General features: G+C 42.5%; 1 protein-coding gene across 2 annotated transcripts in view; it reads right to left on the reverse strand.

The window, feature by feature from the left end:
• hmcn1 (hemicentin 1) overlaps positions 1-25515 on the reverse strand; it is a 740737-nt gene that overhangs the window by 496727 nt on the left and 218495 nt on the right. For both annotated transcript variants that reach the window (XM_068037415.1, XM_068037414.1), the window contains exons 7-10: positions 21330-21450; positions 20548-20811; positions 17147-17291; positions 15236-15357 (exon numbers count right to left, since the gene is read on the reverse strand). In XM_068037415.1, coding sequence (XP_067893516.1) covers positions 15236-15357; positions 17147-17291; positions 20548-20811; positions 21330-21450 — 652 coding nt within the window. The remainder of the gene's footprint in view (positions 1-15235; positions 15358-17146; positions 17292-20547; positions 20812-21329; positions 21451-25515) is intronic.

The raw sequence follows: 25515 nt of genomic DNA on the forward strand, positions 1-25515 counted from the left end.
TGATGTGTCAACCATAGTTCATAGTGAATGAAATTTAAAAGTTTTCCATGCATACTTAGGCTAAATTTTGTCCAGCCCCTGGAGACGGGGGCGGGCAGACAAAATGGCATGGGGAGGCGCTCCTGACATTCTCCTGCCAACATGCCATTTTGTCCTTGGCAGGGCACGTGGAGGACAGCCCTCCTACATGAGGCCAATTGAACCACTTAACAGGCCAACTAAGGGCACAAGGGCAGCTTCCCACCTCTGCTCCTATTTAACTAATGTCAGAAGGGCCATCTGCCGAGTGGAGACACCACCAGGTATGTCCTGCTGGCCCCCTAGTGGCTTGGTGGGGGGTGGTTCCCTCCTCTAGAGACAATCCATAGCCCACAGAGGGATACCCCCAGCAGCGATGACCGTCGCTGTGACAAGACCTCCCCTACCCACAACAAGCAGGCCCACAACCCTCTTGCCAGAGCCTGTCTGACAAGCCCCAGTGACCCCGACCCCACTTACCTTTGTCCCAGGGCAGTGTCCATGATGCTGCTCTGGGCTGGGTGCAGTTCATGCAGTGGTCACTGCTCCCAGTGACATTGCTGGGAGTGCTGAGCCACTGGCCCTCTGATTGACCAGCAGCTCTTGGGGTGGGATCTTGTCCCTTGAAGGGTCAGCATCCTGACAGGGGGCAGTTAATCGCCTGCTTGACATTTAATTCAGCTCTGGGTTCAACAAATGGCTGAGGTCGAGGCCGAAGCAGAGGCAGGGTTGCCCTTCCCCCCTGCCCCTCCCCCTTTCTGGCCCATCGCCGGGAGCCCAACCATCAAAATAAAATTCAGCCCTCAGATAGAGCTACAATTCTGACTATCCAACTGTTGTTTACCTGAGAGCTGGTTCGTTGAAGTGACTAAGGCCAATCCAATTGTCTCCAATCCAAACGGAAGCAATAACTTTAAAACTATGAAAAATCTGCTCTCAAAAGGCACAGCTTTTATTTCTTACTGAATCCTAATGTATTAACTTATCAGTAAACAAATATTGTTGAGGGGAATTAAATATACTTAAGGGTTAAAAAGCGATTAAGAAAGCTTGTGTTTCAGTGTGAGAACATTGCAATTTCAACCAGATGTCCCATGCATACATAGTCTTATCAGGTAAATGTTAATGCTTCATGTATTACTCATGTTATTGGGCTATCTAAAATTGGGCTATCTAAAATATTAACTGATTCAGCAATACTGATTTCAGTTAGCTTCCCACTCACTCACAGCAATATTAAGTCAATGTGATTTAACCACTGGGCTTTTTAACATGCCGTCGGTAGATTTCCTGCCCAGAACAGGCAGGAAATGACTGTTAGCTTTCGGAAAATGGAAAATCAGCTACCTCAGGTTACTGCAAGATGAACATTCCATGGCGTCTCATGGTTGGGAATGGTGGGGGGTGGAGAGTCCAGAGCTGGGAGGCTGGGAAGATCTCGACCTCCTATGTTAGGCCCAAAGAATTACTCCTGCTGTTCCTGATCCCACAGAGGAAAGTTTAAAATTTATGTTATTTGGCCTTTTCTACTTTTCAGCAAGCCCTGACTTGGTTTTGCCTGGTGGGAAAAATGCTGTTTGGAGTTCGATTGTTGACTTCAGACCTCGATTGACATATCTAACGTAAAATCCCATCAATTTTGAACAGGCGGCTTAGCCAACCATCCAGAGGCCTGAGTAAAAATTGCAGACAGTGGGATTTGGGTGGCTCGAGGCTGGATAAGTAACCTGGCTGATTGTAACTGCCCATCCACCAACAGCTAGGGTTGAAGCTGCATTCCCTTGCCCATATGCCTGAACCTGATCATTAAAAACCTACACAGCATCTCACTGTGATGTACATTAAATGAGGCAATGAAGAGTTCCTTCATAGCGAAGAGAAACTGATAGAACCAATTCCAACACTGCAAAAAAAAGTGTGCTTTCTGCCCACCAACCATAGAACAGGTTTGCTAGACACTGTGAAATGTATATATACTCCCTCGTCCATCCTAATATTTCAACTTAGGCAGAAGCATGATAGAATCAGCAAATGGGAAAATGGAAAAGAATCCAAATTTATGTATAATTGACAGTTAAAATACAGAATTTATACTGAAGAAATTACATTTGAGTAACAACTTTGGGGGAAGGGAAACAAAAGTATCTCTAAGTACTCATAAAAATTTGGAATGGTGCCCTTACCAAAAATTACTTAATTTTAACTGAATCAACTGCAACATTTTAATTACACAATTTATGTTAATTACCATGACCTTCTTCTCCTCAAGGAATCTCCAACAGTGCTTGGGAATGCTTGCAGATTGAGATGAACTCACCACAGAACATAATCCACATGTGGCTTGCATGAAGTTTACTGAGGTAATTTAGTGAATTTAATTTTAGGCATTTTTGATTCATAAGCAGGAGATTAGACCAGCATGGGAATCGACCACCAGGCAGTTGGATGGCCCTTATCCAAAAGCATGCACAGATACACAACAGGCTCATTTCTAATTGAAAGCTAAAATTCTAACAAGTTCTTCTTAACCCTTAAGTTAGATCATAATACAGTCAACGGAAAATTAGTTGTCAAACAACATTTTAATGAATGCCTACATTGAGTGGAGCTGAATATTTGGGAAGACAGTACAGTGTTAGCACGTTTACACCACTGTTACACTTCCAGTGAAGTTTTAAACTATCACTTTCATTCAGCATTATTCAAACTGGATTTATTATTTCAGGACAACTTCCAGTTCCACCACAGCCCGGGGACAACAGCATTTATAATAGGCATCCTGAATGTCACATCCACCATATCTGGAAATTTTGGTATTTGGCTCAGCCTGACATTTTATGGGATGAGGTTTACATGGGTATATAAAATGTGTCAGTTGAACATAGTTTTAGGGTTTTGATAAATTAAATAAAACTGATTATGGGTCAGTTGGCCTAAGTTCCATTGAGACTTGCATCCAAACAGTCTTAAAAATACCTTTCTGAATTTTAAATTTTTCTCCAATTCTTACTCCTCACTACGTAACACTGCAAAAATTTTAATGATCTGATGTAATGGCTATTCCTGATCAATAAATATAACAACCTATTGCACTTTGGAGTATTTAATCTGATCACTGATCACTGCATCAGTCAGGTTTTTTCTTCTAAAGGTCACATCAAACTGGCATCGTGGCATCAATCTGGATTTTAAAAGCAGGTGTTTCTGTTTCGATGGGGAGAAAATAATCCCTTATGCTTATTATTTTATTCTTCAGTGAAGCTATTTATGTAACATTGGTAGGTTTTGGCATAAAAATAGGAAAGCATGGCAAACAGCCATCCATGATGGCACCTCCTCCTATGAGACCCATCGCATTGCTGATGCTGAATGTAAATGCCAGCTGAGGAAGTCAAGCCTGAAAAATCAAGATTCCCAACCGATTATATCTGGGATGAACTGTTCAATCTGTAGATGCTCATTCTGGGCAAAAATAGGTTACCAAATGACTCACTGCAAAAAAATGAGATGACATTCTGGCTATCTTCTTTGATATCAAAGGACGAACGAGAACGTTGTTGATCAGAATCAATGGGACAGTTCAGGTGTATGTTGCCACATCAACAATATTGGTTAAGTGGAGTGGAGCAGAGGCACAGTTGGAAGCAACAACTGATGGAAATGGTAGTTTGCTCCTCCAATCACTTCTACATTTACAAATGTATATTCACAAAAAATTCTCCCTCCAGATTCCTACCTTCAGTCAGCTACTGCTGTTGATTTTAAGTTATAAACATACTTTTACACTTGGGGAAATTTGTTTGGCCAGTGGAAGTGCTCTTTCACCTTCCCTTTAACTGCAGTCCAGGAAGAAGGCATGGATTACAAGTTCCCAGGTGGTAGTGTCATATTCTGAGAACTTCTTAAATCTTTGACCTCCTGACAGCTGTTGACCTGATTTCACCTGGCAGGAAAACCATGGCAGCTTTCCCGCTTAGTCCTGGTTAAAATCCAATCAGGGTCACATTGCTCCATTTCTTACTCAAGCTGGATGGGGTTTGTGAAAATTACCTCCTGTTACCACTGTACTCACATTGAAACTTAAACAACATTTGAAATCTGCTTGATTGACCAATGCTCTCCATCAGCAAAACTGATCACTATTCAAAGTGCATCCAGGAATGCAAAGATAATCCTGCCTTCTTTTCTCTACTCCAAACCATCCTCCCCTGCCTCCTCCATTCTCACCTCCGACAGGAGGAGGAGCTCATGGATTTTTTTTAAACCACAGAGATTGAAATCATCCATTCAGCTGCCTCTGCCACTTCCCTCCCTTCCCCTAGCCCTTCTGGACAAACTTCCCCAAAGATTCCCCGCTGCCCTAGCCTTGTACTCACCTCTTTCTTTAAAATCAATCCCATGTCCTGCAATGCTCTCTCTGACCTTATTTTGACCATGAGATCCACCTCCTGTTCCCTTGATCATATTCTAACCAAACTGTTGGCCACTCTACCTCCCCACTGGGCTCCATGTTAGCTGATATTGTTAATGGTTCCTTTTCCTCAGGTATTGTTCCATTCCCTTCAAATCTGATGTCATTTACCCCTCCTCAAAACACCTACTGTTGATCCCTCTGTGCCTGCAAACTACTGCCCCATTTGCAATCTCCCTTTTCTCTCCAAAGTCCTTGAACATGTTATTGCTTCCCAAATTCATGCCCATTTTCCCCACAATTCCATGTTTGAATCCCTCCAATCAGCTTTCCTGCATTAGCCACAGTACTGAAATAACCCTTGTTAAAGTCAAAAATGACCTTCTTTGTGACTGTGACCATGAAAACTAACCTTCTCATTGTGATTGACCTATCTGCACTTTTTGACACTGTTAACCACACCATCCTCCTCCAATGTCTCTCCGACATCATCCAGGTGGGTGGAACTGCCCTATATTGGTTCCATCCTTATCTTTCTAATTGTAGTCAGAAAATAACCTACAATGGCTTCTCTTCCCACTCTTACTCTGTTATCTCTAAAGTTTCCCAAGGATCTATTCTTGGCCCCCTTCTATTTCTCATCTGCATATTACCCCTCAAGATACCATCTGAAAACACAAAATCAGGTACCATATGTAAGCTGATGTCACTCAGCTCTATTTCACCACCACCTCCTTGGACTCTCAACTGTCTCTGATTTGTCACACTGATTGTCTGACATCTAATGTTGGACAAGCAGAAATTTACTCCAATTAAACATTGGGAGGACTGAAGCCATTGTCTTTGGTCCCAAACCACAAACTCCATTTACTGCCCACCATTTCCATCTCTGATAACTGGCTTAAGCTGGTTAAGACCATTTACAACCTTAGTGTGGTGTTTGACCCCGAGTTGAGTTTCCAATTGCATATCCACACCATCACTACCATTATGATCCCCGTGGAGACCACCACCAAATGAAAAGGATTGAATCCACTGAATTATCTCAATTTAGGAAAACAAATCAAACAGACAAGATTTCACTTACATAAACTTTGCTTTAACATCCAAACCAAAACCAACATAAATTAAACAGGAAGCAACAGTCAGATCACGGTCAATATATTTGACCGAGTGTGGCATCAAGGAGCCCTAGCCAAATTGAGGTTAATGAGAATCAAGGGGAAAACTCTCCGCTGGTTGGAGTAACAAAGGAAAATGGCTGTGGTTGTTAGAGGCCAACCATCTCAGTGCAAGACAATGCTGCACAAGTTCCTCAAGGCAGTTTCCTAGGCCCAACCATCTTCAGCTGCTTCATCAATGGCCTTCCCTCCAACATAAGGTCAGAAGTGGGGATGTTCACTGGTGATTGCACAATGTTCAGTACCATTCGCAACTCCTCAGATACTGAAGCAGTCTGTATCCATATGCAATAAGACCTGGACAACATTCAGGCTTGGACTGTTAAGTGACAAGTAACATTCACGTCACACAAATGCCAGGCAATGATGATCTCCAACAAGAGATAATCTAACCATCTGCCCTTGACATTCAATGGCATTACCATTGCTGAATCCCCCACTATCAACATCCTGGGTGTTATCATTGAGCAGAAACTGAACTGCAGCAGCCACATAAATACTGTGGCTACAAGAGCAGGTCAGAGGCTGGGAATTCTGTGGTGAGTAACCCATCTCCTGACTCCCCAAAGTCTGTCTACCATCTACAAGGCACAAATCAGGAGTGTGATGGAATACTCTCAACTTGCCTGGATGAGTGCGGCTCCAACAACACTCAAGAAGCTCAACACCATCCAGGACAAAGCAGCCCGCTTGATCGGCACCCCATCCACCACCTTCAACACTCACTCCCTCCACAGTGATACACAGTGGAGGCAGCGTGTACCATATACAAGATGCATTGCAGCAGCTCACCACACCTCCTTCGACAGCACCTTCTAAACCCATGACCTCTTCCACCTAGAAGGACAAGGACAGCAGGCACATGGGAACAGCACCATCTGCAAGTTCCCCTCCAAGTCACACACCTTCCTGACTTGGAAATATATCACTGATCCTTTACTGTTGCTGGATCAAAATCCTGGAACTCCCTCACTAACAGCACTGTAGGTGTACCTACACCAGATGGACAGCAGTGGTTTAAGAAGGCAGCTCACTACCACCTTCTCAAGGGCAATAAGGGATGAGCAACAAATGCTGACCTTGCCAGCGATGCCCACATCCCATGAAACCAATAAAAAAAATTAGACCTTAACTACCAGATGGGTCTCACAGTTTCACTGGGTAATCCACCCAGCACATACGGCAACAATTACAGTCATACAGTTCTTCACAACTCTGAAGTCCCTCAGGTAGATTTTCAGTTCTTTCTTCAAGGATTTAGCCGTTGTTCTTCTTCCAAGAGCAGTTCCTTCTCAGTCCAAACTCCATGGGTGCGGTCTTCATCACAAGCGCACTTCTCCAGAATCTCATCAGCTCTGCTCACAACAGTTTTAATGGCATGGATTTATCAATCTTCCTAGAGTCAGTCTTCAATTTGTTCTGCTTGCCGATAGCCCACTCCTGTCTGATTTGCCTGGTTTGCCTTATCTGGGGAGGATTCTGTCGCCCTTTTATCTGGTTCTAACCAGTGTGTTTCCCTGAAAACCTGAAATTGGTTTTCCAGCTTCTGTTTCAGCTTTTATTTCTGTTTCAGTTCTAGTTTCTGTTCCAATTCTAGTTTCCCTCTCAGTTGGATTTAAAAAGAAACAAGCTTTGCAACACTTGTCCCTCTTAGGGAAAAGAAAGCTTTACCGTAGTAAAGTTTTCTTTACAATAGTTTGGAAATACAGCAAGTTCTTAACATCATAAACATTTTAACAATAGCTTATTGCATAATGTACAGGTAACATTTTCATATTCCACATTATACATATATTTACAAAATGATAAGGGCTTAACCAATGACAAAACCCAAATAAATGTGACAATTAGGATTCAATTATAGAATTATCATAACTCAGGGCTTTCTTTCTCTTTCACACTCCTTCTTTAAACTCTGAATGGAGCTTCAGCAATTACATTGCTTTACCCTGCAACATTTGCAATTTTCAGTATAAATGGCTGTATCATCAAACTCCAATGAAATAGCCAGAGGGTCTTTGTTCTGAACGTTTCTCGAAACAGAAGTGGATTGTGTGACGGAAACCACACCTGCCAGATTGAAATATATTAATTTCATCATACGGAACATTATTTGAATGCTTACTGGACATTGAACATAACTTGTTTTAAAAAGACCACAGAACAGTGGCTGAAAACATAGCTGCATGTTTGCACTCTATAAGACAATTGCATGGAGAGACAATGGGAATACTTACTGCTTCAACTAGCCAGATGGGTTTTATCAATAATGATGATCAAGAGACATTGAGAGTCATTGAATGTGTAAGATCCAGCATTCCACCCCATCCACCCACCCCACTGAGTGTGTCTGGAGGAATCCACAAACCTTGCAGGTGAGGCGATTTCAAACAAGAAGCTAGTCACATGACTAACTTGCTGGTCAACCTGGAGTTGATTGAATTGTGCTCAGCGAAAAGTTTTAAGAGCGACTGCAATTGAACTTCAAGAAGAGAGTATGCCTCTCTCTCTCGCTGTCTCACGCAAAGTTCCAGGGACCCACGGAAGTAACTCAAGCCTCAAGACAAAAGACCAGCAAAACAAGTTTGAAAGTGTGCACTGGGCCCCAATGAGAACTGCAAGACTTAACTTCAATCAAAGACTTTACATCCAACCCAAAACCAGTAACTAAATTTCCATCTACCACTTTAACCCTTCCCTCTTTAATTCTTTCTCCTCCTCTGTATGTATTTGCATGTGTGTTTATCGACTATGCATGTTAGCATGGTCACGTCACATCTTTTTAGTAGTTTTAATTGAGTTAGAGTTTTAAGGTTATAAACTTACACCTTTCTTGTTTAAATCAGAGAAAACCTGTCTGGTTGCTTTCTTTACAATTACCATTAGAGAGCAGTGAGCAAGGACTCACTGAAGGGAAGCTAAAAACATTCTCTTTTAAATGTTAAACCCTGTTCTGGCCAAACCAGGAAAAGGGGAGCCCTTAGGCTCCTTCCTCACCTGGTCGTAACAATTGTGATTTGTATAAACCAATATTTTTCCCTGACTATTGGTTACATATACCTCAAACTGTTGTAAAGCCAGTTAAAGACTTAAAGTTTCTTTCTCAATCGTCGATGACTTTGTTTTATATTTATTGAGCTTCCTGAAGAAATAGTTAACAGGCCGTTCCATACCAGGAACATCATCTTGGAGCAGCACCACTCCTACTCCTAAGTCACTGGCGTCAATATCCACTTTGAATGGTTTATTAAAATCTGGGGCTGCAAGAACTGGTACTTTTTATTAAAATGGCCTTTAACTTCTCAAGTGCTGTTTGGCATGACTCGGGCCATTCAAATTGCACATTCTTCTTTACAGATTAGTCAATGGGGTGACTACTGTGCTGAAGTTAGGGACAAATTTCCTGTAGAACCCACACATACTCTGAAACCCTAGCACTTCTTTCTTTGTCTTCGGTACAGGAACATTTATTATCTCCTGAACCTTGGCCTTTCATGGTAATACTTAACCTTGACCCACAATATGTCCTAAATAAGTGACCTTGGCCTTGGCAAACTCGCTGTTTGCCAGGTTTATGACAAGGTTAGCCTTGCCCAGCCTGTTAAACAGAATTCTCAAATGTCTGACATGATCACTCCAAGTGTCGTTGTACACCAAAAGGTTATCGATGTAAACAACACATTTACTCAATTCGGAAATCACTTGAGTGGTCAATCTTTCAAATGTACCTGGTGCATTTGTTATACCAAATGGCATCTCTTTACACTGGAACAGGTGATCTAGTGTCACAAAAGCAGTTATTTCTCAGACAAGGGGACTTGTCAATATCCCTTAAGCAAATTAATCTAGCTAATAAAGGCCGAGTTCCCCATCCTATCAATACAATCCTCAAGCCTTGGGATCGGATAGGAGTCCGTCTTAGTTACAACATTAACCTTTCGGTAATCTATACAGAACCTTTGAGAACTGTCTGGTTTTGGTACTAAAACAACAGGAGAATTCTAACTACTTTTACTAGGTTCAATTAGATCATTACTTAACATGTACTGAAACTCCTCTCTGACTTTGTCCAATTTACTGGGATTGAGTCTTTTGGGGTTTTGCTTAATTGGTTTAGCTTCCCCTAAATCAACCTCATGAATAACCAGAGAAGTGTGACCTGGCTTATCTGCATATACCGGCTTATACTCCCTTAATAGGCTAGCTATGTCTTTTCTCTGGTGCTCAGGTAGATGTTGTAGCACCTCATCCAGACCCTCTAACCCTCTGTGTTTGTCAGCTTCACCGCAGGAGGTTCAATCTGGGAACACTCAGTCTCAGACTCATCATCTACATTCTCTACCACCTGTGCTATACCTACATACTCCATAAGGACCCTTCTAATGGTTCGTCAAATGCAGGTATCGGTATTAATAGGGCTGTGGCTTCCCAACCATTTGACATGTGTGACATGTCTTACAGAAGTCAACCACATCCCAATAAAAATGCATCATTACCCTAGCCTGAGTCTTTCGGATACCCAAATGACCGGCAACTGGTATTTCATGGGCAGCTCTCAAACTTCCACTGTGGTAGTAAGGAGGGACAACAATTTGATGGACTACAGCCTAATCCTCATCAGTGGGCTGCTGGGGAGGTCTCCACTTCCTCATCAGAATTTCCTTCTTGACATAATAACACTCGGGGACATTTTCAGCCTCTGCCTCAGAAAATGCTGTCTGAGACAAGCTTCTCAAGTCAGGGTCTGCCTGCTGCCTGTTGTGCTTCAATCAAAGAGCATCTGCTAAACAATTCACCATTGCTAGCTTTGGAGCCTTGATCATCAACATCCCCATCTAAATCCTTAAAAATCCTCAGCCCACCGAACAGCCGAATTGTCCTCCACAATAACTGAATCCATCCCATCTTGTTTAATCCTATTAGCCTGGGCTCTAGTCACAACACAATCTGGAAATATTCCAGGCAATTCTTCCTGTAAAACCTAATTTTTAGCAACCTCAAGTGGCTTTTCTGAAACTACTGGACCTTATCCCCAGCCAAGTCATTCCTTACAGAAAATCTATCCCCTCAATGAGAAAACTAGGAATGACCCCAATGGTAACAGGACCAATGACTAAGTCACATTTCAAATTAATCCTATATAAAGGAACAGATAAATAGGTTTCATTCATCCCTTGGATTAACGTCTTCGCATTCAGCAAATTATTGGAGAGGAAATTCATGTCACCTTTCAACATCAGTGACTGTGCCGCCCCTGTATCTCAAAGGATGACAACAGACTTGCCTGCTTCACCAGATGACTGAGGGGATACCTCACCTTCCAACAGAAAACTTATAGAGTTTTCTGCAATCTGATTCACTATATCAGTGAACATAAGAGAAACTACCTGCTTGACATGAACAGCACCCGCGAGGACATTATCTCATGTGGAAACACCCTTCGACTGAACACATGAAACGGGCTTGGTTTTCACTTCCAACACTCAGCCTTCAAATCCTTTCTTTTGACAGAAATAGCATTTCGGTCCACTAGAACCAAACTTTTCCTCCTGACTTTCTCTTTTACGAACCTGAGATATGTCAGTCTCTTCACTTTTGTCATCTTTCTCAATAGAACCAGATCTCTTTTCAGGATCAAACTTCCTATCTCTTCAACTTCTCTGAAAGTTTCCAAATTGGGGCTTGTAACTAAAATAAAGCAAAATACTGCAGATGCTGGAAATCTGAAATAAAAACAGAATGTGCTGGAAATACTCAGCAGGTCAGGCAGCATCTGTGGAGAGAGAAGCAGAGTTAAAGTTTCAGGTCTGTGACCTTTCATCAGAACTGGCAAAGGTCAGAAAAGTATTAGGTTTTAAGCAAGTGGGGGGGCAGGGGGGTGGTGGTGGTGGGGGTGGGGAAGAGAACAAAAGGGAAGGTGTGTGATATGGCAGAGGGAAAGAGAGATTAAATAAAGATGTCATGGGATAAAGGCAAAGAGCGTGTTAATGGTTGTAGTCAAAGACAAAGCATTAGTCGAGAGAGAGAGTGTTAATGGCAGAGTAATGAGCAGCTCTGTCCAAACGCACCACATGAAAAACAGGCACACGGTTAAAAAAAATAAAATAAAATAATTTTTAAAAAAATAAAAAAGGCCAGTCTTGCTCTGAAATTGTTGAACTCAATGTTAAGTTTGCAAGGCTGTAGAGTGCCTAATTGAAAGATGAGGTGCTGCTCCTCGAGCTCGCGTTGATGTTCACTGGAACACTGCAGCAGACCAAGGACAGATATGTGTGCATGACAGCAGGGGAGTGTGTTGAAATGGCAAACAACTGGAAGCTCGGGGTCATGCTTTTGGACTGAGTGGAGGTGTTCCGCAAAGCGGTCTCCCAATCTACATTTGGTCTCCCCAATGTAGAGATGACATTGTGAGCAGTGAATACAGTATAATAAGTTGAAGGAAGTACAAGTAAATCGCAGCTTCACCTGGAAGGAGTGTTTGGGGCCTTGGATGGTGAGGAGAAAGGAGGTAAAAGGGCAGGTATTGCACCTCCTGCAATTGCATGCGAAGCTTCCCTAGGAAGGGACGAGGTGTCAAGGGTGATGGAGGAGTGGAAGAGGGTGTCACAGAGGGAACGATCCCTTCGGAATGCTGACAGGGGATGGGAAGGGAAGATGTATTTGGTGGTGGCATCACACTGGAGGTGGTGGAAATGATGGAGGATGATCCTTTGGATGTGGAAGCTGGTGGGGTGGCAAGTGAGGACAAGGGAAACCCTGTTGCGGTTCTGGAAGGGAGGGGAAGGGGTGAGGGCAGAAGTGCGGGAAATGGGTTGGACATAGTTGAGGGCCAGGTCACTCATAGTGGGGGTGGGGGGGTGGTGGAGAATACTCGGTTGAGAAAAATGGAAGACGTGTCAGAAGCGCTCCTGTGGGGAGACAGAGAAACTGGGAGAATGGAATGGAGTCCTTACAGGAAACAGGGTGTGAGGAAGTGTAGTCAAGGTAGCCATGGGAGTTGGTGAGCTTATAATGAATATTAGTGGACAGCCTATCCCCAGAGATGGAGACAGAGAAGTCGAAGAAGGGAAGCGGAGTGTCAGAGATAGACCATGTAAAGTTGCAAGAAGGGTGGAAATTGGAAGCAAAGTTGATAAAGTTTTCCAGTTCAGGGCGAGGGCAGGAAGTGGCACTGTTACCGTCATCAATGTACCAGAAAAAGAGGTGAGGGAGGGGGCCTGAGTAGGACTCATCTGGGTCATCCTCAATTTTCACCCCTGATGCACGCCCACTGGCTTTGAGCCTTTCCATTTTTACTTTGTGGTCTAAGGCTAATTTTTGTATTTCATGTTCGCATTCTTTTTCTTTCTCTTCCCTATCCAGTTTTATCCTCTCTAGGTCGAATTCAAGTTTTCTGACTTCAAATTGTCTTCATCTTTCTCTTTCTTCTCTTATCTTCAATCTTATCTTCTCTAACTCAATTTTGACTAGTTCTATTTGAATACTAGAACAAACATCCTTTCCTTTCTCCAGCTAAAGTGAGAAACTAATTCTAGGACTACCTCTGCTTTCCTAACCCTTGGGCTTACAGTAATCCCTACGTGTGCCAATAGCATGACCAAATCGACCTTTTTCAACTGCTGCAACTGACAGTCAAATCTTCCCTCTTAACAAATTCCTGCACATTGATGGTACTCAGGTTGATTTCCCACTGAACACAAACAAAGTAAATGTGAAATCTTTTTTGTTTAAACTTTGGAAAATTCCAGTGAACCCTTTTTACTACCTAATCATGGACAATCTGATCCCAGATGAGCCCCAATTTTGTTATGATTGTCATGGAGACCAACAAACGCAAAGATTCGAAACCACTGTTACCCCAATTTAGGAAACAAAACCAAATGGTAACACTCAAACCAAAACCAACATAAATTCATCATGAAGCAACAGACAGATCATGGTCTCTCTCTCTCTCCCTCTCCCTCTCCCTCTCCCTCTCCCTCTCCCCCTCCCTCCCTCCCTCTCTCTCTCTCTCTCTCTCTCTCTCTCTATATATATATATATATAATATATATATTACAAATTAGACCTTAACTATTAGATACAACAGAGATGGGTCTCAGAGTTTCACTAGGCAGTCCACCCAGCACATATGGCAACAATTACAGTCATACAGTTCTTCACAACAGATGTTTCTCAGGTAGATTTTCAGCTCTTTTCTTCAAGGATTTAGCCGCTATTCTTCTTCTTCAGTTCCTTCTCAATCCAAATTCCATGGGTGCGGTCTTCACCACAAGGAACACTTCTCCAGAACCTCCTCAGATCTGCTCACAACAGTCTTGATAGCGTGGATTTACCAATCTTCCTTTTGTCCGAGTCCTTCAGTGACAACCAGTGCACCGTATGGCCGGGTCTGGTTAGTTGGCTACTTTAAATAACAGAAAAAGTTCCTGAAGTCAGTCTTCACTTTCTTCTGCTTGCCGGCACTTCACTCCTGCCTGGTCTGTCTCGTCTGCTGGGTCTGCCTGACCTCGGGAGGACTTGGTTTCCTTTTATCTGGTTCTAACCAGTGTCAGTTTCCCTGAAAGCCTTAAGTTGTTTTTCCAGTTTCCGTTTCAGTTTTGGGTTCCGTTTCTAGCATAGCTCTAGTTTCTGTTTCAATTCTAGTTTCACTCTCAGTTAGGATAAGAAAAGCTAGCTTTGCAACAACTGATTCCATCACACTACAACTGCCTACTCCACCTCTGTAACATCGCTCGATTTTGACCTACCCTCAACTCATCTGAAACCATCATCTGTACCTTTATTACCTCTAGAATTGACTATGCAAATGTTCTCCTAGCCGGCCATCCATCTTCCACTTTCCATAAACTTGTGTTCATCCAGAACTCTGCTCCCCATATCTGAATTCATTCCAAATCTCACTCACCCATCAGCCCTGTCCTTGCTGACCTTCACTGGTTCCCCATTCGACAATGCCTCGATTTTAACATCCTCATCCTTGGTTTCAAATCCCTCTATGGCCTTGCCCCTCCCTATCTGTGTAGCCTCCTTCAGCTCTACAACCCTCCGAAATCTCTGCACTCCTCCAAATCTGACCTGCTACACATCCCCGATATTAATCGCTTCACCATTGGTGGCTGTGCTGTCAGCTGCTTGGGTCCTAAGCTCTGGAATTCCCTCTCTAAACCTCTCCACTTTCCTACCTCTCTCTCGTCTTTTAATATGCTTGTAAAAACCTACCTCTTTGATCAAACTTTTGGTCATGTCTCCTGATTTTTCCTTCCAATGCTCAGTGTTAAGAAGTGGCAAAAATGTTTGTCATTGATATCATCCTTGTTAAGCATCTTGTGTTTTACTATGTTAAATGTGCTATATAAATGTAAGTTGTTGTTGTTGATTGCTTGGCATCACTTGGTGAAAGTGATGAAGGCATTGGCAGTATATCTCAGGAATCCTGAGGCTTTGTCACACCCTACAGGGACCACTCTGACACAGGTCCCAAAAATATCCAAATGGGCAATGAAATATTTTGTGATCACTTCTGGGTACTAAAATCATCTACAATAACGTGTTTCTTTTTTGTTCATTAAAGCAGAATCCTTAACGAAATGAACAATGGAGACATGTATTAAAAGGTTCTGACCTGACACATCCAGGAAGGTTTGGGCACGGCCAGTGCCAGCATTGCTAATTGCTATGCATTCATAAAGCCCTTCGTGTACTGCAGAAACATGTGGAATTTCCAAACTTGCAGTGGCAGATTCCCTTCAAGAGAATTTAAAAAAAACATAAAATCAGGTGAATTATAAAAGAAATACACAATCACACCAACAATAATCTGCTTGAAAGAGAAAAATAGAGTGTTAACCTCATAGAATTACAATAGTTAACAACAACAGCTTGCATTTCTATAGCGCCTTAAACATAATGAAACATCCCAGGCACTTCAGAGCAGCATTATAAAGCAAAATGTGACACCGAGCCACATAAGTCGATATCAGGCAGATGCCAATAGCTGGTCAAACGGGTAGGTTTTAAGTAGCAACTTAAAGGAAGAAAGAGATAGAAAGGCAGAGAGGTTTAGGGAGGGATTTCCTGAACTTAAGGTCTTGGTAGCTGAAGGCACAGGCACCAATGATGGAGAAATTATAATCGGGGATGTCAAGAGGCCAGAATTAAATGAGTGTGGATATCTCCAGGACTGTGGGGCTGGAGGAGATTACAGAAATAAAGAGGGTTGACACCATGGAGGGATTTGAAAACAAGAATGAGAATTTTAAAATTGAGGTGTTGCTTTACCAGGAGCTAGTGTACGTCAGCGAGCACAGGACTTGGCGCGAGTATGGACATAAGGTCACCTAAACCTCTGATGCCCAAGTTTATGGAAGGTAGAATGCGGGACGCCAGTCAGGAGTGCATTGGAATAGTCAAGTTGGGGTAAGAAAGACATGGATGAGAGTTTTGGCAACAGGCTAGCTTAGGCAGAGTTAGAAGATGTACAGAGATGGAAATAGACGGTCTTAGTGATTGCATGAATATGTGGTCAGAAGCTCACCTTGGGGTCAAGTATGACTCCAAGCTGCAAACAGTCTGGTACAGCCTCAGGCAGTTGCCAGAGAGAGGGATGGAATCAGTAACTAGGGAACAGACTTTGCGCCAGGGACTGAGGACAATGACTTCAGTCTTCCCAATCTTTAGCTGGAGAACATTTCTGCTAATACAGTACTGGATAGCAAACAAACAGTCTGATAATTTTGCAACAGTGGAGGATTTGCGAGAGGTCTAGCTGGGTGTTGTCAGTTTTCATATGAAAACCAATGCTATGTTTTCAGATGATGTCAAGGGCAGTCGCTCTCACCTCACCTCTTGAGTTCAGCTCTTTTGTCCATGTTTGAACCAAGGCTGTAATGAGGTCAGGAGCTGAGTGGCCCTGGCAGAACCCAAAATGAGCATCACTGAGCATGTTATTGCTAAGCAACTGCAGCTTGATAGCACTGTCGACAACACTTTCCATCACTTTACTGATGATCGAGAATAGATTGATGGGGTGGTAATTGGCCAGGTTGGATTTGTCCTGTTTTTTATGTACAGGTCATACCTGAGCAATTTTCCAAATTGCCAGGTCAATGCCAGTGTTGTAACTGTACTGGAACAGCTTGGCTAGGGGCGCGACAAGTTCTGGAGCACAGGTCTTCAGTACTATTGCCGGAATGTTGTCAGGGCCTGTAGCCTTTGCAGTATCCAGTGCCTTCAGTCGTTTCTTGATACTGGGGATTTCAGGAGGAGGCCGTGATTGATCATCCACTCAGCACTTCTGGCTGAAGATTGTTGCAAATGCTTCAGCCTTATCTTTTTCACTGATGTGCTGGGCTCCTCCATCACTGAAGATGGGGATATTTGTGGAGACACCTCTTCCGGTTAGTTGTTTCATTGTCCACCACCATTCACGACTGGATGTGGAAGGACTGCAGAGCTCAGATCTGATTAGATTAGAATCATGACTACAGCACATAACATGAGAGATAATGAGTAAAAATGTATTCTTTATACATACTTGAAAAACCAATCTGTTCCAAGTTTTGAACCAGCTCTGCTGAAACGCAATGTGAAGGGGATAAGGCTGTCCACGGTACATATGATGTAGCCCATCTGCAGGTAGTATCCGGGAGTCTGTGCCGGCATTGTGACTTTCGGAGCACCTAATGAGAAAGGTCAAGCAAAGTGCCTTTTTTTCATTAACTCTATTAGAGCAGTTATTCTTAGTGATTTTTGTATTGACTGTGCTAAATTTACCAAAATAAATTGCAAATTTCCAGCCTGTTTCTTGGTTACAAGCTCCTGGAGAATCTTGTAAAGCGATAACGTGTACGTTACAACATCTGCCAAATGTTTATACCCCCACTTATGTCCCAGAAGTACCTCCAATACCAGTTTGCCAGAAGCAATATAAAAGAAGATGGTATACTAGCCGATGGAGGCAGACAAAACCAAGCTCAAATCATTCACTCCCTGTTTCTAGGGGCAAATGGCACCATTAGCAAATGTGAACAACTGCTATTTTTCAGGCAAGGTCTCGTAATTAATTTTTTACATGGTTGGCCATCATAGACTTTCCTCCAGTCTGGGGGCTAGTCCACATCTGCATATGAAACTGACAAACATGTCTTATAAGATTGTGTGTTTGCACAATGAAGCACACATACAGTTGCTTTACAGTTGCAGACAAGTGTTCTGGATCCTGATCCACATGGGGTAAGTTCCAACACATACTGCAATTATAAGTAGTCACACAACATGAATGTGCGAAGCAATAAAATTGGAGGGTAACACTTTGGAGAATTAGACTGAATATTCATTGGAATGCAAGTTCTAAGTAGATGCTATCTGTAGTAAACAGAAGGAATCTTCCACTAATAATTGCATTTAATTTAAGTTGATGCACAAGAGAACCATTTTCCAGGCATGGACAATAATATTCCACTGAGAATTTGGTGCTGTAGATCTGCTCTGATTGTTATCTTATGGACAACTTGATCGTAAAGCAGTATCTTTCAATTTTGCACTAATGAAAATGTGCATGTGTCCACACATTGGGGAAACTTTATACTCTGCCCCGCGATGACTTTGGAGGCAGGGACGGCATATTATCAGGCAGGATGGTTGCGTGGGGGGACCCTGCCACCTTCTAGCCTCCACCCAAATTAAGTCCAGGATGGGAAGACCTATGAATGGCCTTCCCACCCACTGCCAATTGAGGCCCTTAAGTGGGCAGTTCACCCCCAATTAATGGCCTCGTCCCGCCACTGCCGGATTTAGCCCAGTGGCAGGTGGACCTGTCGCCGCACAGGGAGCATGCCAAGCAAACCCATGTGGGTTGCTTGCCAGCTCAGGGGGTGCGGGGGGGTGGAATGTCCCTCATTAAAAGGCACTTAATGACTGAAAGTAAGACCCGGCAATAGGAAGGGGGGGGGCCCACTGAGAGCCACCTCCCTTCCCTTGCTGTCGACCCCCACTACACTGTGAAGTCCTGCCACCCTGACTTATCTGTATCCTGGGTCCAGAGCCTCTGATGAGCCCAGTACATGCAGCAGCCACCACCTCCATGGTGGCGCTCCTCAGTGAAAGAGATCCCGGGGAAGGCCCCCCACTGTCTACTTAAGTGCCGAATAGGCACATGATTTGGTGTGCTTTCCCCAGATGAGGCAACACAGGGTTCTCACCAGCACTTTAGCCGGTGGTCGAGACCCCTATTGCCCAGGTAACATTCAGACGTAGATACAGTTGCAATTATTGGTCATAATATTGTCCGTAGTTTTCTCTTTTTGTCAGGGAGGAGGATATGCTGAAAATTGAACGATTATTAATTGTGCACAAATAAGAAAGATTTTTTTAAAATCTGCATCTGAAATTAAAAGCAGAAAATGATGGAAATACATAAATGACAGCTTAACTTTTCCTACAGAGACTCTTGATCAGAAAAGCTCTGATTCAGGTGAGAAAATCCACCGGCCAATCTTAAGTTCATCCAGGAAAGAAGGTCTGATGGAAAGCCTGTATGTGAAACATTAAGTTTTGTTTTCCTTTTTAGATGTTGATAGGCCTGTTGTATAGTTTCTCTTTTTGTTTGACAACTGTACTTGTGTTTTATGTGGATGCTGTGATTTCTGTGGCAGTTTGCTTCTGTCAATCTAAACATTGTTAGAACAGACCCCCTTTCTTGTAAAGGCAAGAGAAATACGTCTGTTATAAAATGTAAGCCCCAATTTTAACTGGGAGCAGTAATCTGGCAGGGTGGAGAGCAGGGTGCAAACACCAAACCTCATCTCGGCGGCATGATTCATGAGTGATTAGGGAGTTAAAACTGCCTCAAATGAATTCCAGGTTATCTGAGAACACAAAAGCAATTCCATCCAGCAAACTGGCCTAAACCTTTTTGATTGCAAAGCACCATTTGTGGATGTGACTGTTTTCCATTGGTGCAGCTGGAGCTGTGAAGTATCACTATGCTTACAGCTGGATACTAGTTTCTGGAATACCAGTCCCTCTACAAGAAGATTATTTGCATTGATCCATCACTGTCTGTAATATTAGTCAAGTGGCATTTCCTTCAACCGGGATTTTTTCTTTTTACTAAATAAGCACATAGGGGTGTGCAAACTATTCTTTGAAAGTAAATTGGAAATATTTGTTAGTGCTTGAAGCATTTAGTCAATCAAGCACGTAATGCTTTCAGCAAAGATTACTTCCAACAAACTTCAAAGGACTAGAATGGTGCAACTGATATAGCTGATGCAACATTTTTTTAAAAGTATGTGATATATAGATCTCCTGAAGGCTGAGTTGGTAATTTGAGCTAAAAAGGATAAGAGAGACTTTTCTCTGATCCAGCTCTGTTTGGAGACATTATATCATTAATCGGGAGACACTGTAATTGGCCTCAGTGCCACTGGATTAGGGAAGGGAAAAGTCAGCCTATGCCCCTGCTCCTAATTACTATCCAGTCCCCCTGCTGGAAAAGTGTTTGTGTACATGGACATCAAATGATAGACTGGGCCATGGTCAAATACACTGCTGATGCTTATTGCATGGAAGATTAGATGAACACTGTCCAATAGGGTGCAGTATATGGAAGAGATATCATTCATAGAGGGAATTCCACCCCCCCCCCCACCAACCCTCAAACCCCTAAAAGTGGAATGAATGTGGATTGAAGTTGCTTTCTGTGCTACTCATAATAAACAGATCCACTCATTTGAATGAAAACTTCTGTCCACTATTCTAAGATAGTAACCATTCATTAAAATAGCAGAGAGGAATTTCATATGGATGCAGCTGCAGGTTCATTATTAATATCATACAGTGTAAATTCACCCAGTGCAGCAGAAAATGGTAAAAAGTGTCTATGGCAGTAATGCATTTTATACTGCCTTACTGCAGGGCTTTACCACATCTTACCTGGGACAATGCTGGAGTAGGACACACTAGATACTCGCTGGAAGAGGTAATCTTCTGTGTCATATCCAGTTATCTTCAAAAAGAACGCTTCATCGGGTGGAATAAAGTCAGTTACATTCAAGATGCTGTAAGGCTTACGGTCAGGATAATACTTCACGGGAATAGTCTTCAGTGCAACGCCCGATGTGCCAAGGAGTTCCACTCGATCCACTCTAGCAGGAGGGACAAGTCCAGTTGTATTCAATAGTAAATATGTTGGTATACCTGTAAGTGCAAGCAATATAGGGCACAAAGTAAAAGAAATAGTTCAAAATAAATCCTGTTCAGAGTTAAAATACAGTAAGAAAATTGCACTATTTGAAATAAATTGAAACAACAGTGGAAATAATTTAGCCTTTAGTCTGGTACAGGTCTAGGGAAATTCTAGTTTCCCCATGCCAATTATTTTTGTAAGTCTTCAATTCATCTATGATGCCAAAACAAACACTAATAATAGAGTAATAAAGTACCTTAGGAGTCAGGTGTTGCTTTGTTATAATAAACCTACAATACTAAAAAAATAAGTAAATAAGTATTAAATAAAACAAAAAATTATAATTACTATAGCCTCTCATTTCTTCATCCATCTGGGAGGTGGGACCCATATTAAAAAAATGGAATTTGACTGAAAGCACTATCAAAGAGTTAAGGCTTATTAGTCTGGATATTTACATGGTCACATCATGGAGCCAACATCAAACTAACATTGCAGAAAGGTTAAATCATGCTTATTACAAACTAACCTTGTACAGGCCTGTTACTAATCTTTTTAAAGTTCATTGTTGGTTTTCGGGAAAATCCAGCTCGAAAGTCAATGGTACTGAGTCCTGTGATTCGAACTGAATGCCTACCGGCACTTGCTGTCTGGAAGAAAAAAAACACACACACAAAGATCTAGGTCATAGATTAAAACCAGGGTAGCACATTCGAACAATACTCCATAAGACACTAGTTTGTGGCCAAACATCTTCCTAAACCAAAGTCTTAATAGTTGGGAGCTGGAGGGTATTGTTTAAGAATGAATTGACACTGTACCCATCAGTTTCAGATACTGGTAGTTGCAATTCAGGTCCCAGCTAAGCAGAACACCATTTACAGTGTAAAACAGGTGGTCAATCTGAGCTAGTCAGTTTTCCATTGAGTGGGTTAGATTAAAATTACTCCAAAAATCTGTCACGGGCCTCGGCACTGGGAAGGCCTGGCCCGATATTGCTGGCGGCAGCGAGACCTCCTGGCAGCACCCCCACTACTCGGCAACAGGAGCTCAATTTAAATATGGAAAATAATTTAAATGAATTAATAAATTACCTTCCCACTCCCACTGTCCATCCTGGAGTGATATTGGTGCCGGTGGCCGGCACTCCCGCGCCTTCGGATCCCCGTTTGGGGAACTGAGGCGGAACACTGGTTGGGAGGGGGAACAGGTAAGTTTTTCAGTTGGGGGGAGCAGCATCAGAGTCATTTCGTTGGTGTAGGGGATGGTGGGAAGGGGTAAAGTTTAAAGTTTATGAACTTTGTGGAGGGGGCCGGTCAGGTGCACAAGGTAAGTGTTTTGCGGGGGGAGAGGGCAGGTAATTAATCCTATGTTTTTTGGGGAGGCTCGGGAGAATGTCAGGATCAGTTTATTTAATCTTTTAAATTCACTATCTCTTTAAATATTTAAATTGAAATGTAGGGCTCGGAGTCCTTTAAAAATGGCGTCAGCGCCTGCGTAAAGGCGGCTGATGTCATTGCTGGGGCCGGACCGCCCGCCCCCTCCATGTCATCAGAGTGGGTGGTCCACCCCAGCTATTTAAATGAGCTGCCGCACTTAATATCGTGGCGGCTCTGCGACGTGCGGACCCGATTGTTTTCATCCGCTGTCGATTATGGTGGCGGAATTATAAATTCCAGCCCATTTTAATCCAGTTCCATCCAACCAACACAGGTGAATATGCCAAGTGGAGATAGGCTGGGTAAATAGCATTGCAGCTACTCATGCAGTTCCTCATAACTGGCTCAAGTGCAAATCTAGGAGAGGGTTCAGAACAGACATTTCCCCACACCCCTTTTTACTGCGCATCAGATTTCAGTGTATTTGTGATATTAGCAGCTTATAGCAGTTCATCTGTATGGTTGTAATTTGCTGCAAAGTTAAATCACAATACAAATTAATTTCATATTTGACTCGAATATATTTGCCACCACAATGTCAGGACATCTTCAGAAATGTTATAAAACAGCAACATTCAAAGATTTTCATTCTCACAATTTAAAGGGCATAAAACTGTAGAGTTTTCCATTTTCTAAATTGCTGCAATAGCACAAGTATCCTATGTACTGTGTTTTTGCCCTGTGTCTGCAACACTTGGCAAATAATTTGCTGCAAATTCACCGTGTTCTTACACTAATTTCCTCCCTTCCTTCCAATACATGGGTCTCTTCCAGCAAGTAACTGTCATTTTCACCAGTTATCTTTAAACATCTTTTGTATTTATCCTAGTCTGTGAAATGCCATTTAATTGCACCAGGTTGAATATGGTAAGACAATTTGTGTCAAGTAAAGCAGATGGGAAAAGATGATTCATTGCTGTGAAGTTGTTTCATCATTTTACATATTGACAGTTGAAAAGCTGTATTATTCACTGCATGTACAATGCTATGAAAGCTCCCTGGTGATAAAGGGAATGAAGTGAAATATGCTGAATTACCCCGTGCGTGCCGCTATGCTCTTACTGCCTTATTAAAAGAGGTGTCTACTCAAATACCCTCACAAATCAGTACAAACAGAACATGTCAATAAGCTAGTTAAAAAGTGAAAACAGTGATCCCACAGACAATGGCTATCTGTGTTCTTTACAAGAAATCATCATATTTAATTATTTCACATAATTAATAGTGAAGTCAGGTAATTACTGCTGTCGACACCTATATAGGACCAAGGATTTCTAACTATTACATATCCATTGGCAGGGACTTTTTGATCAGTACATTATTATTTTCTCATCACTGCTGTTGTATGTTCCAGAGCACTAACAGCAATAAACAAGCGTGCTGTGTTATACAATGCCCCCGGTTACACTGCACCAAATGCAGCATTTCTCAGAGTCCATATCAATTGCAGTTATACCGCCTCTTCATGCTGGTGTCCAGTAAATGTGTTTAACAGCCTGGAATTGAACCAAAGAGACCAGGAAGGTCCTAATTTCAATCCTTACTCCATACTGTGCTAGTTGATCTTAGTCAGGGTGGAAGTGAAGTGTTCGAATTGATCCCAAGATGGGTGGAGAGAAAATAAATCAGCCAATTTTCTTTTGCTAGGAAGTGCGTGCTTGTGGGCGTCAAATGAGACTTGACTGCGATGTCATCAGCCATCCCACCCTTCCATGAAAATGACCTACTGGATCACAAGTGTATAAACTACATAGGTTACAGGGTTAAAGGTGCTGGCATCCATAGCATTTTATGCCAGACTAATTCTATGTTTTAATTCTACGTTTTAGGGCGGCACAGTGACGCAGTGGTTAGCACTGCAGCCTCACAGCTCCAGCAACCCGGGTTCGATTCTGGGCACTGCCTGTGTGGAGTTTGCAAGTTCTCTCTATGACTGTGTGGGTTTTCGCTGGGTGCTCTGGTTTCCTCCCACAGCCAAAGACTTGCAGGTTGATAGGTAAATTGGCCATTATAAATTGCCCCTAGTATAGGTAGGGGAATTGAGGGAAGGTGGGGATGTGAGAGGGTAATGGGATTAGTGTAAATGGGTGGTTGATGTTGGCACAGACTCAGTGGGCTGAAGGGCCTGTTTCAGTGTTATATCTATAAATAAAAATAGTTATTACTAATCACAGTTGATTCTTGGGGTTGCTTTGAACTCTACCAGCCTGGCAGACACCACCAGCGGTTGGACTGTTACTTACCCACTCAGAACTTGACCCTTCCTGATATTAATCTGCAGGGTTCTGCAGACATATACAGTGTCAACTGAAGCAATCAGGAGCCTCATGAATTTATACAAATTGGAGTTCTATTATGAGAATGGGATCCCAATTGAATTTTAACTGGGGCAAAACGCGCTAGGCCTTCAGAGATGAAATTCGCACCCTCCTATGTTTAATTAGATCAAGTTGTTGAAAGAATCATTGAATGGGCTATGGGGGTACAAAACTTGAAAAATTATTTTTATCTACAGAAATTGTGATCCAAACACAACATTTCTTGGAAAACTAGTTTTGCATTTATCAGGATAGAACTTTACTTCATTAACTCCAGCTCTGCCCACCTCAGATCCATAAAGGTCCCTAGGTTTCCTTTGATTTCACTCTGGAAGCTGTTTCTGCTTGGTTGTCCCTACCTACAAGAACCTGATCTGTAAATTGACTAGGGACAGATTTAATTATTGATGGACTCCTGGGACAGGTCTTTCAGGGTTTGCTAAAATAGAAAACAAAATGAAAAACAGCTGCTGAGTGAATGTCATTACACAGTGATAACCTCTGCAAAAATACTTTTACTGCATGATGTTTCATTTAAATATACTCCTATATTTATACTTACACTAAATTGTACTGATGGCTACAAGATATCAATTTTTTATGGTTTAGAACATTTGTCATGGATGGATAACTTGATGCACCATGGATACCAGCAGAATGGGCGACAGTTAGGTCTAGGTACAAATGCTAGCTGATATTTTGTTCAAACGGGTTTCATATCATAAACTGGTATAATACACGGACGGGACCAATCTATATCTTGTAGCATCAGGAGTTTTAGTGCCATTATTCTGAAGTCCATCATGAGTAAGGTTGTAAGTTGATGCCCCAACACAGATTTAAACACATGGATTTGGAAATTGGTCTTGCACCAAAAACCAGTGCAGAGTGGCCACCATGCCTGCAACAAATGCTTGAACTTTAAGGTCTGTGGCTCGCTGGAAATTGGGCCTCAGGC

This window comes from Heterodontus francisci, chromosome 8, assembly GCF_036365525.1.
Source record: "Heterodontus francisci isolate sHetFra1 chromosome 8, sHetFra1.hap1, whole genome shotgun sequence".
Lineage (NCBI taxonomy): Eukaryota > Metazoa > Chordata > Chondrichthyes > Heterodontiformes > Heterodontidae > Heterodontus > Heterodontus francisci.